Source organism: Echinops telfairi, unplaced genomic scaffold (genome assembly GCF_000313985.2).
Source record: "Echinops telfairi isolate 266 unplaced genomic scaffold, ASM31398v2 ScPeMD7_70;HRSCAF=299, whole genome shotgun sequence".
Classification (NCBI taxonomy): domain Eukaryota; kingdom Metazoa; phylum Chordata; class Mammalia; order Afrosoricida; family Tenrecidae; genus Echinops; species Echinops telfairi.
Genome location: NW_022103968.1, coordinates 14,196,045 through 14,214,221, shown reverse-complemented (window position 1 = coordinate 14,214,221; position 18,177 = coordinate 14,196,045). Strand labels below are relative to the sequence as shown.

Below are 18,177 nucleotides of genomic sequence, written 5' to 3'. Positions count from 1 at the left end.
CCACATGTGATTATCGGCCAGGCTGGCACAATTAACTAACTCAAATGGTAAAGTTGGTCTAGTGAATTTCACTCTTCCAAAGACTACTTAGGCAGGAAAGGTTAGGTTATAGGTGGGAGTGAGGGAAGTCACAATTTTTACAAAAGGGTATTACAATCATGAATTGCATAGGGACTTCTGTATAAGCCATTTTTTTCTGGTGTTATAAAAATTCGACTTCTGCAGTAAAAGGCTCTTCAAGGAACTCATAAATATGTAAATGCTATAATCAGTATCAGGTAGTATTGCAAATACAAAGGCTTTATCTTGTCATCTTAAGGTTCTTTTTTTTAACCATTTAAAACAATACTGTTTTGGAAAAGATAAACGATACCCTTTACCTTTAAGAAACTGCACTTCCTTGATATGCTTTCAATGCAGATGAAAAAGTCTCCCGAGTTCAATTTACATAATCTTGATGTTAAAATAGTTCTTGCTTTTTTTGTCAGCCTGACCTTTAGCTAAAATGAAACTGTTTTAAGACTTTCTTTAAAAAACATTGAGATACACATCTCCAGTAGTTACAGCAATCATTATTCTCTCACCAAACATGTACAAGTAAGACGGTCAGCTTCTTGGCTGCTGGGGGGCAGAGTGAAAGCCCTAATCCCTGGCTTCAAATACCTTGACGTGAAGCAGAAAAGCAGACATCAGCTAATAGGTAAGCAAGCTAATGGTCACAATAATCTGTGATTAATCCCAAAGCCTGTGATTTAAGCACTAGACTCAGAATGCACTGATTTTAATCTCAACTCCTCTGCTTACCTTATCGACGAAGTGAGTTGATGGCAATACCTACTTCATACCTTCCTTCTTCGATTTAAACAAATCAGTGTGTGGAAAGCACTGAGCGTGGTTACTGGACATGAGGGAGACGTCTATCAAGAATGAACTCTTTCTGGTCCCGCTGTGGCGGAATTGCGTGGTGGAGAGAGCGGCAGGACTGGTGAGGGGACCAAACAGCCTGGGTCCAGAGCTGCCAACTAAGTGAGGAGTATGTTGAAAGGAGTTACCCAGGATGAGGGAATGAGGGAATGTGTCCAACAGCTATGGAAGTTTGTTCACATAAGCCAAACATTGGGGAAGGACCAGTTCTTCAGACGCCATCCCCTTAGTAGAGAAAAACCAAGGGCTGTTAGAAGACTGTCGTAGGTTATATTAAGAAGGTTGGACTCTAAGTGGAAAATGACGGAGAAACACAGAGTAGTTTTAGGTAAGGGAGGACAGTGGTACGAGGAGGTTTGGTTTGGTGAAGTTCAACCCGCTTTGGTGAAGTGCAGCCCAAAGAGGGTGAAATTGAAGGCAGAGAGACTAGGAAGCGTTCGCGTCAATTAGGAAGGAAGTCGTAAGTCTTCATGAAGGCACCAGTGGGAAAGAAGGGCAAACCCCGCAGAACAAGGAATGTAACAGATATGAAGTCCACGACTACCCTTCATCTTTGACCTTATGTCAATTATATTTTTTGTAAACAACATCCAAGGGCTTATGATCAGAATAATTTGTGTAGCATTTGTTTAAAATTGGCAGCTACTTAATTCCTTATAGTGTGATGCAGGAATATATTTTATTCTAGCTTTTGAAAAACCATTCTCTGTTTAACCATCTTTTTGAAACTGCACACCTTCAGGAATGATATAAATTATTATATCAATAAGTAAGGTTTTGTGGGTTATCTCTAGAAATGGGTGCTTATCTGTACTAGCTAATTTATGCTCCAATCTGGTTTTATTTGTAAATATAGGTAAATAAATTACAAAAAAATATAACCTAATGCTACTTTCAATTGCTCACATGAAAAGTAGCTCAAAATGCGTTTGAGGTCTGACGAGTTGACTAACTTACCTTGTGTAAGTATGAATTATGTTTTATGGAGACATAAGTCAAGCAACAGTAGTTTGAAGGAACTTCCCTTTTACCTTCCGTTTGTTAGATGATCCTGATAATTTTAGCACATTCTTTTATGTGCTCCCTTCCATTTTATTTATCTTGTATATTATATCAGAGTATATTATTTATGGCAGGTTGACATTTTGCACTAATATACCAATTTGCCCTTCATGAAATAAGAACACTTTCTCCCTTCTCACTTAGGAATTTTGACATTTTCTGAAAACTACCAAACTATTAAATTACTTCATCCACATGTACTCAATATGATTTTTTTCATCAAATCATCAAATCCAAAATGACAATCATTGTCCGCGAGTTATGAAAAATACATTGTGGTGGCTGTTGTTAGGTGCCCTCCAGTGGGTGATACCTCGCAGCGACCCTCTGTGCAGACCGGAGGCAGCGTCTCCGCGAGCTGCACTATCCTCGCAGTCAGTCTTGTGTTTGGTGGAGCCTCCGTATCGGTCCATCGCATTCAGGGTCTTCCTCTTTCTTCCTAACCCTCGACTTTACCAGGCACGATGTCCTTCCCTCATCCATGTGCTACTCCCCGCAGAGTAGACCATGACGGCCTGATTCAAAATGACCAGCCCCAGTCCACCTTAGTACATGAATGCCCGGGATATTGATCTTCAAGTATTCCATTTCATTCTTGACCACTTTCAATTTGCCTAGTTCCATGCTCATAGATGAAAAATATAGCATGCTTTAAAGTAAGTTTTTTAATAGAAATTTTTCATTTTGGACATGCATGCTATATGTGTTTAAGCTTGAGTGCACAAAATGTATTAACATCGCCACGACTGTAGTTTCAGTTAAGCATTTTCCTTTTTTTTTTTTTGTTTTTTTTTGGGGGTGCTATAAAACAATGGGGGAAAGTGAGTTTTATGAAAGTGTACTGGTAATGAAGCTCTTGATTTGGATTATACTTCTGTGAGTAGTTATTGGGTAACTTGAAGGAAATCATTGCACAAGAGGGACTTTCATAGGTACACTTAAACTGAATGTAAAAATTTTAAACTAACTTGAACTGCAACTTGTGAAAGCCTGTAATATTTTTTAAAAATCAGAATGACCATAGAAACAAAATGGGGATCATTGATTATCTGTAAAGGGACTTGTTCTAACTATGCCACCAGCATATGGAAATCTTTCTAATTGGACTATTATAGATTCAAGGGGAAGAAATGTTCCACATACTTAGGAATTATATTCTCAAGGAAACTACAAATTTAGGTTATTGGTGAGTGCTATGGATTTGTCTCACTGTTTTCCAAATGCATTTGGCTGAATGATCACTCTTTTAAGACAACCTCATATGTTTTTTTATAGGTTAAGAAATAATGTGTGAACTAATGCCACTTAATTTAGACTAGAAGATTGTAGTCTGTTGTCATTTCACTTCTGAAAGGAATTTCCAGAGACCATCGTAGTTAAGGCGAGTCATTGCTGAAAGTAAGGTGAAAATACATTGTAAGAAACCATTTCTGATCTCTTGATTTTAGAGTATTCTAGTCACATTATAACTCCAGTTATATTTATTGGATCTATTAAGACTTCTCCCTAATTAAAGATTAAATGAGATCCCATAAAGCTTTGCTTTGATCTTGGTAATTTCTGTGGACCTGCCTGTGGCTGATGGCAACCCCATGTACAGCAGAAGGAGATGTTGTTCAGTCCCGTGCCATATCCACAGTCTTTGGAATGCTCGGTCCATGTCGTGGCCTGAGTTAGTCCTGGTTCACTAGAGAAACAAATCCATAGACACACATGTGTATAAGAAAGAGCTTTTGATGGTGCCCGGCTTTTAAATGATAAAGAGTTTGGAGTCTTAAAAGCTTGAAGATAAACAAGCGGCCATCTAGCTGAGGAGCTGCAAAGCCCACATGGAAGAAGCACACCAGCCCGATGGGATCAGGTACCAAGCATCAAAGACCCAAAACAAAATAATAACAAACAAATCATATCGATGTGAATGAGGGGGAGGGCTGATTGGAGATCCAAAGCCCATCAGTAGTCAATTGGACATCCCCTGTCAGAAGGGCCACAAGGAAGAGATTAGCCAGTCAAGGTGCAGTATAGCACTGACGAAACCCACAACTTTCCTCTAGTTCTTTAATGCTCCCTCTTTCCCCCCCTACAATGACCCCAATTCTTCCTTACAAATCTGGCTAGACTAGAACATGTACACTGGTATAGATAAGAGCTCCCAACACAGGGAATCTAGGACATATAAACTCCTCAGGACCAATAATGGGAGTAGTGATACCAGGAGGGTAGGGGAAGGTAGGATGGGAAGTAAGAGAGAACCAATCACAATGATTGACCTATGGCCCCCTCCCAGGGGGATAGACAAAAGAAAAGTGGGTGAAGGGAGACTGCGGTCAGTTTAAGACATGAAAAAAAATGATAAATTATCAAGGGTCCATGGGTGAGGGAGGGTAGGGTGGGGAGGAAAAAAAAGAGCTGATACTAAGGGCTCAAGTAGAAAGAAAATGTTTTGAAGAAGATGATGGCAACATATGTACAGATGTGCTTGACACAAAGGATTTATGTGTGGATTGTGATAAGAGTTGTAAGTGCCCCCAATAAAATAAAATTTAAAAAAGAAAGGGTTTTATATAAAAGAGCAATTGTATATTGAGAAAACATACCAGCCCAGTCCAGATCAAGTCCATAAATCCGATATTAGGCCATATATCCTCTTTAGACTCAGCACATGCAATGATGCTGAACGCAGGAAGGTCACAGGCCAGTGGGTAGGAAGTATTGTGGATCCAGTGGCAGTGGAAGCATCTCAATGCTTGCATGGGTCTCCACATGTCTCCTCCAGCTCTCTGAGTGTCTCAACAGCAGGAAAGGGGAGGCAGAGAAACTGGGTCTGGCTTCCAAATGAGGTCATCAAGTTGCAACCTGATAGACAGGCTAGACTCCACACCTTCACTTAAGTTGCCTGGAAATTATGTAACTGCCACATGGCCACTGTATGCTGTGCATACATGCTGCAGGACTCATCTCCCAATACTATCCTGTACTATCTGTTGTAATCCATAGGGTTTCTGTTGGCCAGCCAATTCCAGAACTAGATAACCAGGCCTTTCTTTCTAGCCTGTCCTATTCCAGAAGCGTTATTAAAATCTGCCCTCCTTTGTATTTGAAATACTGGTGGTATGACTTCTAAGATCACAGCAACACACAAGCCACCCTCATGTGACAAACTGGCAAACCGGTAAGGAATCCTGGTGTGGCAGTGGGTTACACATTGAGCTGCTAACCACAAAGTCAGCAGTTCGAAACCACCAGCCTCTCCGTGGGAGAAAGATGATGCTTTCTATCTTGCAAAGAGTTACAGTCTCAGAAACCCACAGGGGTAGTCTTACTGTTTGACCCTGTGTCGGAATGGACTTGATGGTGTGTTTGGCTGACCTTCGCTTATCGGAGCACCGGGTCAGGGTGGACGTCATGACAGTGAATTTGGAGTGAGTTTTGGCAGACAGGTGGTAGATAACCACCCCCCCCCACCACCATAGGTATAAATATTGTATAGAGCTACTGAATGCTATAATAAATATCAATTTTATAAGGCAGAGTGATCAATATTTGATGATGTCAAGTTAGAAGGTACTTATCGTCTATATGAATTATTGATTTATGTAAGAAATTCAAATAAATAAACATGATGTTTTTTTAATGTTTCTCATATCTATACCTGTTTCCTTTTATGGCTCCTAGTAATGATATGTAAAATCACAAAAACATTCTAATGCTAAATTTTACTACTGCATTTACTCATTTATTCAGCAGACTGTTTCTGAGTGCTTATTGTGTACTGCAGGAGCCCTCGTTGTGCTGTGGGTGAGATGTTGGCTGCTAACTGCAAAGTTGGCTGTTCAAATCCACTCACTACTCCAGGAGAAAAAGATGAGGCTGTCTGTTCCTGCAAAGCTTTACAGTCTTGGAACTTTTTACAGGATCATTATATGTCAGAATGGATTCCCTGGCAGTGGACTTTTATTGGTTTGTTCTTAAATGTACTGAGTAGGCCTGGGGGCACAGTGACTGAGCACTTAGCTACTCGCCGAGAGTTAAGCAATTCAAATCCACTCGGCACTCATTGGGGAACACTGTAGCTGTCTGCTGCCACATGTGCTTGGAAATCCTATAGAAGGGAATCCTGTAGGGCAGTGTTACTCAGCCCTTAGGGCCACAATTAGTCAGAATAGAGCCCTGATGAATCAGAACCAACTCATCCGCAATGGGTTTGGGTGTTTTGCCTTATGTAGCAGGTGCTTCTCAGAGTACAGCTGGCATGCCGACAGGGGTGACATTTTTGTAGGAAAAGCCAAGCAATAACATAAGGCCATTGCAGGTCAAAATGTGGAGGTAGTAGGCTTATGCAAGCAGGAGTGTAGAGTAAGGGAGAGGGCTGCTATGTTAGTTAAAGGATTTTAGGGTTGAGATGGAGGTGGTAAGGAACCCGCCGACTGCCCACCGGATTATTTCGGATGGCGCTCCCTCTGCTGGTACCATGCCTTGGACCGAATTGTTAGGTGCTGTGGAGAAGTCTCCTTGCTGACTCCGCGTGACTGAGTGGACCGCAGAACGGAACACTGCCCGCCCTGTACCATCCTCATTCTTGTGAGGGTTCAGCTCCCCGTTGCGGCTACTGATGAATCCATCTCTGGAGGGCTTTCTCTTTTTCATTGATCCTACCTGACCAAGCATGAGGCCCTCTCCTAGGGACTGGCCTGGTGACAACATCTCCAAAGTGTGTGCGGTGAAGTCGCCTGTCCTCTGCTTGAAGGAGCGTTCCGGCTGAGCTTCCTCAAAGACAGGCTTCTGTTGTTCTGGCAGAGCCCATGGTACTCCCAATCGTCTTCGCCAGCACCGTCATCCAAACGGTCCGTTCTCTGCGGCCTGCTTTCCTCATTGACCAACTCTCACATGCAAGTGATTGGAAATATCAGGGCCTGGGTGAGGCAGGCCTTCATTCTCAGCGTGGCGTCTTTGCTCTTTTACTCTTTCAAGGAGTCTTGGGCAGATTATTCGCCAAGGTCAATAAGAGGCTTGCGGTCTAGAGTCTTCTTGTAAGCCTCCTGAATTCATTGGAAGGAGCCTGGCTGGAGCTGTTACATGCTGTACTTGATGGAGAAAAAGCTGAGAGCGGTGAGATGCATTTGAATCCAGTGCTGCTTCCTGTCTTTCTGTTGACTTCAGCTTCTCTTCCTGGCTGATCTCCTCACTTCTGTGTATTTTCAGACTACTAGCTGTATTTTCGGACTACCAGCTGTAATGTCTTGTCTGACCCTGAACCTTGAATATTATTTAGGCCCATTTACAATGTAATGAAACAATTTCACACCTCTAAAGCCTATTTATATACTAAATATATTTGGTCTTATTAACCACTTGGTCTGGTAGACAAATCTTCTAAATTTTTTATATCTAGTTAGTTTTACTTATAAATATAATTATTTTCCTGAATGTTGTAGAGTGCCTGTGTGCTAAATAAGATTTTAATAAAAATCACAATTCCATAATCAAATCATTATTTATACATTATAAATGAGAACTATTAAGTCAATTATTATTTTGATAGATCATATTATTAAATATTTCAAGTGTCACTCTGATGGTTAAAATTATGTGTCTATTTAGCTGGGCCATGATTTTTAATGTTTTGGAAGTTATGTAATGTTGTAGTTTGGTAGTTGTGCAGTAATGCAGTTTGGCAGTTATATAATCATGTAATCATCTCCTGTGAAGTGACCTGCTAATTATTTGTAAGGTGAGTTCCCTCAGTGTTAGTCTGCATCCAATGCAAATACAGGTACATGTGCATGTACACTGATAGATAGATAAATGGATAGAAAAATAGATAAATGGATGTTTTGGCAAAGTTTGCTGTCTTGCCCTGGATCCTGCATCCTTAACCTTCTTCCAGAGGCTGACAGATGCCTACCCATTAAGGTATTATTACGTGCAGTCATGTAATCATGAGGCTTGTCTTCTCAGTGCTTGATATAGAAAAACAAACAGAGATTTTGATGAAGATGTTGACTGGATTCTTGTCAACAACCTGATACGATGCCCTGAAATCTATTTATGCTAACTCTGTCAGGGAATAAGTAATTTCAAAATAAGTGTGATCACTCAACATATTCTTCTAAATCTCTACTCAGAGAACTATGTAACACACATTCCTTAACTCCTTTACTTTTGAGATAGGTAAAAAGTCTTTTTCGTTAATCTAAAAGCCCTTTACACTTCAGAGTTTGGCATTATTTTCATATATTTTATTAGGACCCAACCTTCATTGATGCTAAAAGGATAGCACATTGAATTGCTGGTGGCCTTCAAAGCTTTGAAATTTTCCAAGCTCACCCTATTTATAGGAAACCATGTGGAGCAGTAGTTATTGATGGTCAGCCCCAGCCACCACTACCCCCATGCTTGCTTCTGATACAAATTAAGATAATGTCTCACAATGTATTCTAATATTTAAGTATACCTTATTTTATTGAAAGTGTTACTGGGATCAAAGTATAAACTACAATTTTAGCATGCATGCGTTATCTAAGGAATAGCATTTTCCTTAAACTATCTGATGTAAACAATTACATAGATTTTCTTATATTGAATCACTCTAGTAGTCCTTGACACTACTGTAGAGTATCCTGGTATTCTATAATTTTTCTTGATGTATTTTATTAAAAAACCTCTATCTTTAATATGATGCAAACTTGGTCCATGGAGTTCTCTTTTATTATTACCTTCTTTCCAGCTGTTTTGTTAAGACGTGCTTTCTAACATTGATTAGAGAACTTAGCCTCTCTTTTGTGATTGAGGATAGTAATCATAGATGTCACGTGTTCTTTGAAGATTGTTAGTGCTCAGCTGTAAAATATTTGAGCGCCACCCTTTTTATTTCCTGTAACTTGGCATTTAGACCCAGTTAGATTGATTATAGTCTGAGCCCATCTCTTTGATAAGGCAATTGATGCCAATCCTGGTGCGTGCATCACGAGACAAGTCATGTCTGGTCATCTTGCTTTCTGTGACATGCAGCAGCTGTTGATGCTGAACACCTCGTTCCACGAGTCCACCTGGAGCTGTGAGAATCATTTTCATCATCTTTTATTGATTAATTAGTTGGGATGCATTCTAGAGACACTTGGTAACATCTAACTTTGGATACCTTTGCTTTGCTAATCAACTTTTGGAGTTAAGTATGATACTCTAGGAAAGTTGGAGTAGCTTGACCCTAGGTTTGCTTTAGTAATATGATCATTAAACTTTTCCTTTTGCAAATGACAGATAATCAGGTTTGGCAGCTAGGTGGTCTATGTCGAAACGGCTCAGTCCAGCCATCGTGCAGTGAAAGAAGCCAGAGACGATAGAAGCACCTGGATTTCGTGTTCCAAGCGTGTCTTATCTGTGAAAGTTGAAGGACGGCCAGGTTTGGCTCCAAAGCTCTCATTTGCTGACCTGTGAATTAGGCATGTTTTACTACGGCACCACCCATCTGGGTCTTTGAGTGAAGCCTCTCTTCTATGGCTGGTTCTAGCCCCAGTCTCCACTATGGCTCCATGTAAACAGCTGGGACTTTCCCACTCACGGTTTCCCAGCCAGGCTTTGCCTGCTCCTGCAGGGTTAGTCACTGCCCTCTGTCGATTTCTGACCCTGACTTTATTTCTTGCCCCACAACCTCCAGCTACTGCTGGCTGCCTAATGTGTACGTCTCTTTCTTGACTCAGAGAGAACGCAGAGCATTGCTTGGCGCCCAGTTGCTTGCTCTGGGGTCCAGGAGATGTTTTCATGATGAACCACCAGGGCAACTGTCAGGCACACCTCCTTTATTTCCCTTTTCTCAGGGATTGTAGCCCTTTTTTTCCGGCCATTCGTCTTGTCCAATCTCTGAAACTGGCCCTTCTGTCGATTTTGTCCAATTTTCTAGTTGGGTGCCAGTAGAACGGCATTTCATAAGGGTTTCGAGGATGTAAGGGGTACAGTGGTTACACACCAAACGGAAAGATAGGTGAGTTACACAGAGTAGCTGCTCCAGGGAGCAGTCCGCTTTTGAAAAGTTGCAGGATTGGAAGCCCAATGGGCCATGTCTACTTTGTCCTGTAGGACCACCATGAGTCCTGTAGGACCACGAGCACTTGGAATGGGCCCCAGGGCAACCGGTTTCGTATCTGTATCACTCAGCAGCAGCAGAACGCCAGGCCTCTCTTCCAAGCTCTCTCCAGGTGGATTTGAACTGTTGAGCTTTCTCCATTCGTTGTCACGTAACCTCTTCTCCCATCCAGGGACTTCTCTACATGCACGAGGCAGGAGGGAAACCCCATCTCTGGTAGTTCATTTTGCCTGGATGTACACAAGTTATTACATGCTTTTGAAAGATTTCCTTAAAATAAAAAGGCATTGGTACTTTAAGGTTTAGCTGCAGGTATCTGGGTAAACCCACTTATCATTTCCTCTCTCTCCAAACATATGGTTAACTCATATCGACCCCATGTGGGTTTCCAAGCCTCTAATGGTCTGTGGGTAGAAAGCCCAGTCTTTCTCTCGCGGAGCTGCTGTTGGTTTTGAACTGCCAACCATGCAGATCGCAGCCCAACTCTTAACCATGACAGCACCAGAGATCATTTCTCTTCTACGTCATGCCAAAGCATAATGCTATTTACTGAGCACCTACTGTATAGCAGGTCTCATGGTGAGCATTTTGTTTCCACGAAGCCACCAAAGCCGTCTACTAACATTATGTGCCATTATTGTTTTCACATGAGAGACACACCGGCACAAATAGGTGAGTTTGCACCTAGCGGAAACCTGGATTCCACATCGACATGTTCTCTATTCAGATGATGCGTTCTTGACCGATAGGCAATGTTTTCTTCTTAATGAGAGGTGCTTGCAGTATGATCTGTGTGTGAGTAGAGATGTGAAGGGATACATTTTACTCTTGTATATTTGAATGTATGTGCACAGCAAGGCAAGAATACATATTTTTAAACCTCCCATTGTATTTGCAAAGCTCAGACTTCTGGTAGAGACTTAAAAGCAAGGACCAATTGTGTTCATTGAAAATGTGATCATGATTAGATGAAGAAACTAATTTTGCATATTTGTGCTAAGCACATTTATTCTATCCTAGCGGTTCTCATGAAACGCCTGACAAGCATTTTAAAAGTACTATCTAGAACAGTTTTTTTTTTTTAACCAGCCAGTGTTCCAAGTGACACAGAGGTCATCCCTTGCATTTAGGGATGAGGCTTCTCGATGGGGCTTTCATTCTGCATGTGTTGTATTTGTAAGCGGAGTTGAGTGTCACGATGCTGTAAGCATGTTGTCTGCAGAATGCTCTGGCACATCAGCACAGCAACCGGCGGAGGACGACACCGATGCAGGATGTTTCACACTTTATTTCATTTTGATTTTTCAGATCGCATTCTCACAGCACAATACTATCATGGACCTTGTGCAGTTTTTTGTCACCTTCTTCAGGTAACTTGCTTTCGCTGACTTTGACCTTGTTAAGCCTTTATGCTGCTATTTGTCCTGTCAATGCGCTGGAAACATTAACCTTAATATACTGCATGCCTTGATTGCGCTCACATGCTTCCGTATAGAGTGGAGGTGAGAGGGAAACACCGGTGAAATACACCTGTAATAGGTTAGTGTCCTGTTGTGGAAAGAAGATAACTTTGTGAGCTCCCCATTTTAGGTAGGGAGACTCGGCTTTAGGGAGTGAAAGGAGCCCTCTTGAAGCAGTGGGTTCAGCTTTGGGCTGTTAGACACAACATTGGTGATTCAAACCCACCAGCTGCAATGCAGGAGAAAAAAGAGGCTGTTCAATGAAACAAATCGGCATTAGGTGTCCCTTGTGGATTAGGGCCAAAATCCAACCAAACCCACGGTGATCAAGTCAATTCTGACTCCTAGAGGTTAAAGGGGGCCACTAGCAGTGCAAATTGATTCAAACAACCTAAGCCCACAGTTGTTAGACCAGAAGTGCCCGGCGGATGTCCAGGGCTGTACCTGTGTCTGCGAGGAGAACACTTCGGTTATTGTCACCAGGACACCTGGTGGTTTCAGCTGCCGATCTTGTGCGTAGCAGCCCATCTGGAAACTCCTCTGCCACCCAAGCTCTTGAACAAGGATGTAATCAGTTCCCTCGTTTCTGAAGTGATTAGCATATTCTTAGCAACGTATACGCCCCGCCACTGCCATCTGCCATCGAGTCCGTTCCATCTGGTAGTGACCCCGTGTGGGCATTCTGAGGGGGTAAAGATTTATGGGAGTGGTGGATTTGAACTCCCCACCTTGTGGTTAGCAGTCCAACCCTGACTAGACAGGGCTCCTCTGCACTGCATATAAAGGATTACAAATGGTATGAATTTCTGCCTAAAGGAGCTCGCAACCTAGAGAGAAGAAATGTGGCTTTGAAGAGCGTTCTTCCTCAGATCATCAGTTATGTGAGCTGATAGTGATTGGTGTTGGTGGTGGAGGTGGAGGTGGTGGTGCTGGAGGTGGTGGTGGTGGTGGTGGTGTTAGGTGCCTTCATGTTGGCTGTAACTCATGGACAACACCCTGCCTCTTCCTATGTCAGCCCCACCATCATTGTGTTTGAGTCCTTATTACAGCCGGCCACGGTGCCAGTCCGCCCCTGCAGGGTGTGCCTCTTACCAGGACTACTGAGAATGGGTCCAAAGGGTGCACCGCAAAGCCTTCCCATCCCTGTTTCTGAGCAACGTTCTGGTATTAGTGGCGGTTGCATTTTTCAAAAGAGAGCTCGACTATGGGACAATTCTACTGTACACTCGGTGGCAAAATTTGCTTTTTAAAATCCTTTGACACTGAATGAACTCTTGAAACTATTATCCTAAGATGTCCTTTTAACTTAATATGAAAAAAAAATATATCCCCGTAGTCTGCTGAACAAACACACCATCATTGAGCTTAACGAGTAAAGAATGCCTGCCGTAGGCTTTGGGCTCCTTTAAAAAAGATCCAGATGGGACCAGATTAACAGCAGAAAACAGAAAGATTGGACAGGATCCTAAAGGAACAGGGATGAATTTACCTTCATGGGGGAGGAACCCCTCAGACAAGGAGGAGAGGAGGGTGGTCGCACCAGTCACAGAATCCATTCAGCGTCACTCGTTGTCCATGTGGAAAATGTTGAATTGGGGCATGTTCTGTGTACGTTCTCAACAACAACAAAATAAAACCATTCATTAAAAACATACAAAGGTTCTGTTATTAGACCAGGAATTCTGGCGGTACAGTTGGTTAAGCATCAGACTGTTGTTAAGGGCAAGTTGGGCTCAGTGGGCGAAAGAGGAGACTGTTTTCTCACCTGAAGACTGGCGGTCTCAGAAACCCGAAGGAGCAGTTCTGCTCTGTCCTGCGGGTTCCGGGTGATGTGGCGGCACCTCCAGGCACCACGTTTGGTTTGGGGTGAGTTTGGATTTTGGTTTGAGCTAGGTTACAATTTACTTTTTAAAGTATTAGAAGTCATAACGGGACAGATGTTATGAAATGCATTAAAATAAAACTTTCCATGTATGAAAAACATAAATAGGACACGCTGGAATTGAATACTTACTGTGGTTCTTTACCTATATGATCTTTGTACAAATAATTGGGTAGGATTGTGCAAGTAAATTGCTCATAGATTCACCAAGAGTGCTCCTAATGCAAATAAGGTGTTTGGGACTTAGGAAGTTAAGCCTATCTGTCCATGATTTTTAGGGGTTCAGCAGTTATGCATTGATGTAATTATCCTTTATTGTGCAATCTGATGCACTATGCCTCCACTTTATGATGTGTTGTAAATTCTAGTCCCTATGTCAGTGGTTATGGTTCCATTTGGGAGTGAGTTCTCAAGTACGTTAATGAAGCAGGATTAGGATGGGATGTACCTTGAGTCACCACATCACCAGGGACCATGACTCAAGTCACTGCTGCTACACTTACCCTCATTATTCAAGGCACAGCCTAGCACTACCTTGCACAAGTAAAGGGAGTTTCTTTGAGGGCATTATCTGCATCTAACTAAATATATATATATATATATATATGTCTATATATGGAAACAGAAATGAATATATATGTATATGTATGTATATTTCTATCTCTATCTCTAGCTATCTGTCTGTACACACACACACACACACACAGTAATCCCCCCCAGAACAGAAAAGCTATGTATTTTAATTTTTTTACAAAACAAGCTTATCACCTTCAAAGTACTCTCCATTACACTTAATACATTCGTCAAATCTGTGATACCATTCTTGGAAACATTTTTCAAATGCACCTCTCTCATTTTTTTTCTTCACCTCTTCTACATTGTCAAATTGCTGTCAATTCACGTCTTTTTTCATTCCCAGAAACAAAAAGAAGTCTTACGGATCAAGGTCAGGTGAGTCAGGTGTGTGGGGCAAGTGAGGCATGCTGTTTTTTCCCCCCAAAACTGGTGTACTGAGATGGCTGCATGAGCAGGGGCATTGTTGTGGTGACAAAACCAGTCCCCCATTTGCCACACATCAGGACCTTTTTTTCTCACACTGTTACATGATCTTTTCAGAACCTCTAAATAGAAAGCTTGTTTAACAGTCTGACCTGGTGGGATGAACTCCAAATGTACTGTGAGTCGATATTTTCATCTGTTCGGGAAGTCGATGGACATCCAAAACGAGGTTTGCCATCAGTCGACATTTCACCTTTTTTGAAACGAGAAAACCACTTGTACACTTGACTTTTCCCTGTTGTGCTGTCCTTGTAAACTATGCTCAGCATCAACAATTTCTGTGGCATTTTTCCCGAGCAGGAATCAAAATTTAACAGCCACACGCTGTTCTCTTAAATCGGCCATTACAAGAAACGAGGTTCGAGTGAAACTGCTTTTATGAAAAAATTCATTATGACCAGAGAGAACCTTCCCAGGCAACACCACTGGGTGCACTAACTCAGAGTTGCTTGATGCTCACCTAGCAGGAAAAATGTGTACTACAAAGGCTCTGTTCTGGCCAGCACAATTCCAGTTTTTTTTGGATACCCCTGTGTGTGTGTGTGTGTGTATTCACATCATCATGAGCCAGCAGCCTATTGTCTGACCTGATTCTCCAACACCCTTAGCTGGTCATCTCACCTGCCAATTTGCGTTACTCAACTCCCATAGCCATACAGGCCAGGAGAAGCCCCCAGCCTGATAGCTGGCTCACAGAATTGGGTACTTGTCAGCCTCGTCAGCCTCTCCAATCACAAGGGCGAGCTCCTTCATATGTGCCATGGCACCGTGGAACCCAAAGATGGGAGGGAGATACTGAGGGGAAGAGGAGGTGTGAGGTGATGTTAGAAATGACATCCAATTGAACCTTTGGGACACCTTTACCTCTGCCTTAGAGAAACCAGCTATGTGCTGATAATTCTAAAAGCAATGATTTATTTAGGAAAGACATTGGAAATTTCAGCTATCTGTAAACATTCACATAGGTGAACATATATGCAAATTATGTTTATACCTCTAGTTAGATTTTAAGATATACATATTTGAATTTAGTAACTCTTATTATTTCATTGAAGAAAACTAGTCTTTGTGTGTACCTAGTTGTTAGGTTGTCATTCTGGAGTAAGTAAAATAAAGTATTCTAATCATTATGTGGAATACAATGTACTTGATGTTTTTAAAATTTAAATTTAAGTCCTGAAATGTAAATTAGATAGCTTTAAAATAGTGTCAGCATATTTTGAGATTTTATTTTGTAAGACCATGGCTAAATTTTAAAAGATAGCTCAAAGACCATCAGACCACTGTTCTTTCTAGCTGTTTCTAATCTGGCTCTTGGAGAGGCATGGGTGAACACATCAGCTTTTTAGTTTAGACATGTGCTATGAGAACTAAGTCTCCAATTGCATGTCAGATCTCCCCCTCCATGTGTGTGCGTCTGGTGGTGAACATAATTGGGCCAACACTAGAGAGGGTATTTATAGAGGTAATTCTAGCTCTCATCTGAGCTTTTGTGCCCTCTTAAGTAGGACACGCGCCTTCTCTAGATCTCTGCCATTTCAAACATACAATTAAATTTTTGTTGTTGTTCAAGTCTATGGTATAATATTGTAAATGATTAGAAAACGGAAAGGAATTGTTTTTAAAATAGAAACTTAATTTTCTAGTGGGTCAAGTTTCACTGTAAGTCTGTGTGGTTCTCCCCAAATCTAAATCTAACGTCAAGAAAATTTTATTATTTTCAGCTACATGCAGTACAAAGATAGTGTCTTGCTTCCTGGAAGTGTTTTGGTGATTATACTATTATATAATTTGTTACCTCTTTGTGAAATTTGTGTTGATACTCACTGCCATCCAGCCAGTGTTGTCTCACAGCGACCCCTGTGGAGTTCCAAGACTGTGACTGTTTACAAGAGGACAAAGCCTAGTTTCTCTCCCTTGTGGAGCTGCTGGTGGTTTTGAACTGCTGACCACGCTGACTGGAGCCCAATGCTTAACCACTACACCAGCAGGGCCCCATGTGTTGATAGTGACTCTAAATTATGAAGAGCATTTAGAAATCATTTTTTTTTCTAAATTTTTTTTTTTTTTTGTCCCCTGGCACTCAGAAATTACTTGGGAAGAATGGATCAACAGGCATTCCAGAATTGTTTGTCTGCTTGGTGTTTTCAGTGTTTTAGTGGTGAATGATTTCTTTGGGTATTAGTGTGTGATAAGTACTGGCACTCGTGCCTACCCCACTCTGTTCAGATGCCTGTAACCCAGAATGCCTTGTCTCCAATCTTTCAGTTCTTTCTCATTCCTACCCTCCCCCAGGGTTGTGACTAGTGACCTGGCCATTGACGACTGCCCAAGAATCTCTCTCTACTTTTTACCTCGGCCACTTCTTTTTCCACTCATGTGATTGACAGATGCACCACCGACAGACTCACCCAGGGGTCAGATTTCCCATTTCCAAGGTCTCTTCCACCCCCAAATGTGGCTGTAGTGTAGTGCCTGCCCATTTCAGATTGTACCCTGTGCAGAGCCCACGCACCCACCCACAGCCAGGCTTGTGCTTTTGCCTTCTCTCTCAGCTGGTCTTGTGGGTGCCCTGTGGCATACAGGCACAAGCGGGGAGCACTAGTTCAACTGTGGCTGGTGATGGGGTAGTGAGTCAATTGCTCACGCAGCTTACTTGCGTCTCTGGTCCTGCCCACGGCACTCCGCTGGAGATCTCATTTGTCGCTGGGCTACGCGGTGGTACACCCCATCCCAAGGCTTATTAGATTTGACAGGAACTAGATCTTTTTTTTTCCCCTTTAAAAAAATCATTTTATTCATGATCTTTCCTTTTTTTCCTCTTTCTTTTGTTAAATCATTTTATTGGGGGCTTGTACAACTCTTATCACATCCATCCATCCATCCATTGTGTCAAGCACATTTGTACATATGTTGCCATCATCATTCTTAAAACATTTTCTTTCTCCTTGAGCCCTTGGTATCAGCTCATCATTTTCCTCCTCCCTCCCCCACCTTCCCTCCCTCCCTCATGAACCCTTGGTAATTTATAAATTATTATTATTTCGTCATGTCTTACACTGTCCGATGTCTCCCTTCACCCACTTTTCTGTTGTCCGTCCCCCCTTGCCTCTGAGGAGCACACTGGCCTTTCTTCTTCCAAGACAGACCTGTTTGCCCTCTAGCAGTGCACGGTGCTTACAATATTCTCCAACACCACAATTCAAACGCATCTATTCTTCTGCGGTGCTGCTTATTCAATGTCCAACTTTCACATGCATCTGATGCAGTGGAGATGCCATGGCTTGGGTCAGGTGCACCTTACTCCTCAAAGTGGCATCCCTGCTTTTTAATACTCTAAAGAGGTCTTGTGCAGAAGATGTACCTAATGCAATATGTCTTTCAGTCTCTTTATTGCTGCTTCCATGAGCACTGATTGTGGATTCAAGAAACAATCCTTGACAACGTTAACATTTTCTCCTTTTATCACGATGTTACTTATTGGTTCAGTTGTGAGGATTTGGGTCTTCTCTACATTGAGCTGGAACCCATACTGCAGGTTAGCATCCTCGATCTTCATCAGCAAGTGCTTTAATTCCTCTTCACTTTCAGCATGCAAGGTTGTGTCATCTGTGTTTCACAGGTGGTTCATAAACCTTCTTTCAAGCCTGATACCACACCCTTCTTTACATAATCCAGCTTCTGTGATTGATTATGTGCAAATAAAG

General features: G+C 42.0%; 1 protein-coding gene across 1 annotated transcript in view; it reads left to right on the top strand.

The window, feature by feature from the left end:
* ATRNL1 (attractin like 1) overlaps window positions 1-18,177 on the top strand; it is a gene marked incomplete at its 5' end in the record, with an annotated part of 662,506 nt that overhangs the window by 243,247 nt on the left and 401,082 nt on the right. The window contains one exon of the mRNA XM_004700917.2: window positions 11,378-11,439. Coding sequence (XP_004700974.2) covers window positions 11,378-11,439 — 62 coding nt within the window. The remainder of the gene's footprint in view (window positions 1-11,377; window positions 11,440-18,177) is intronic.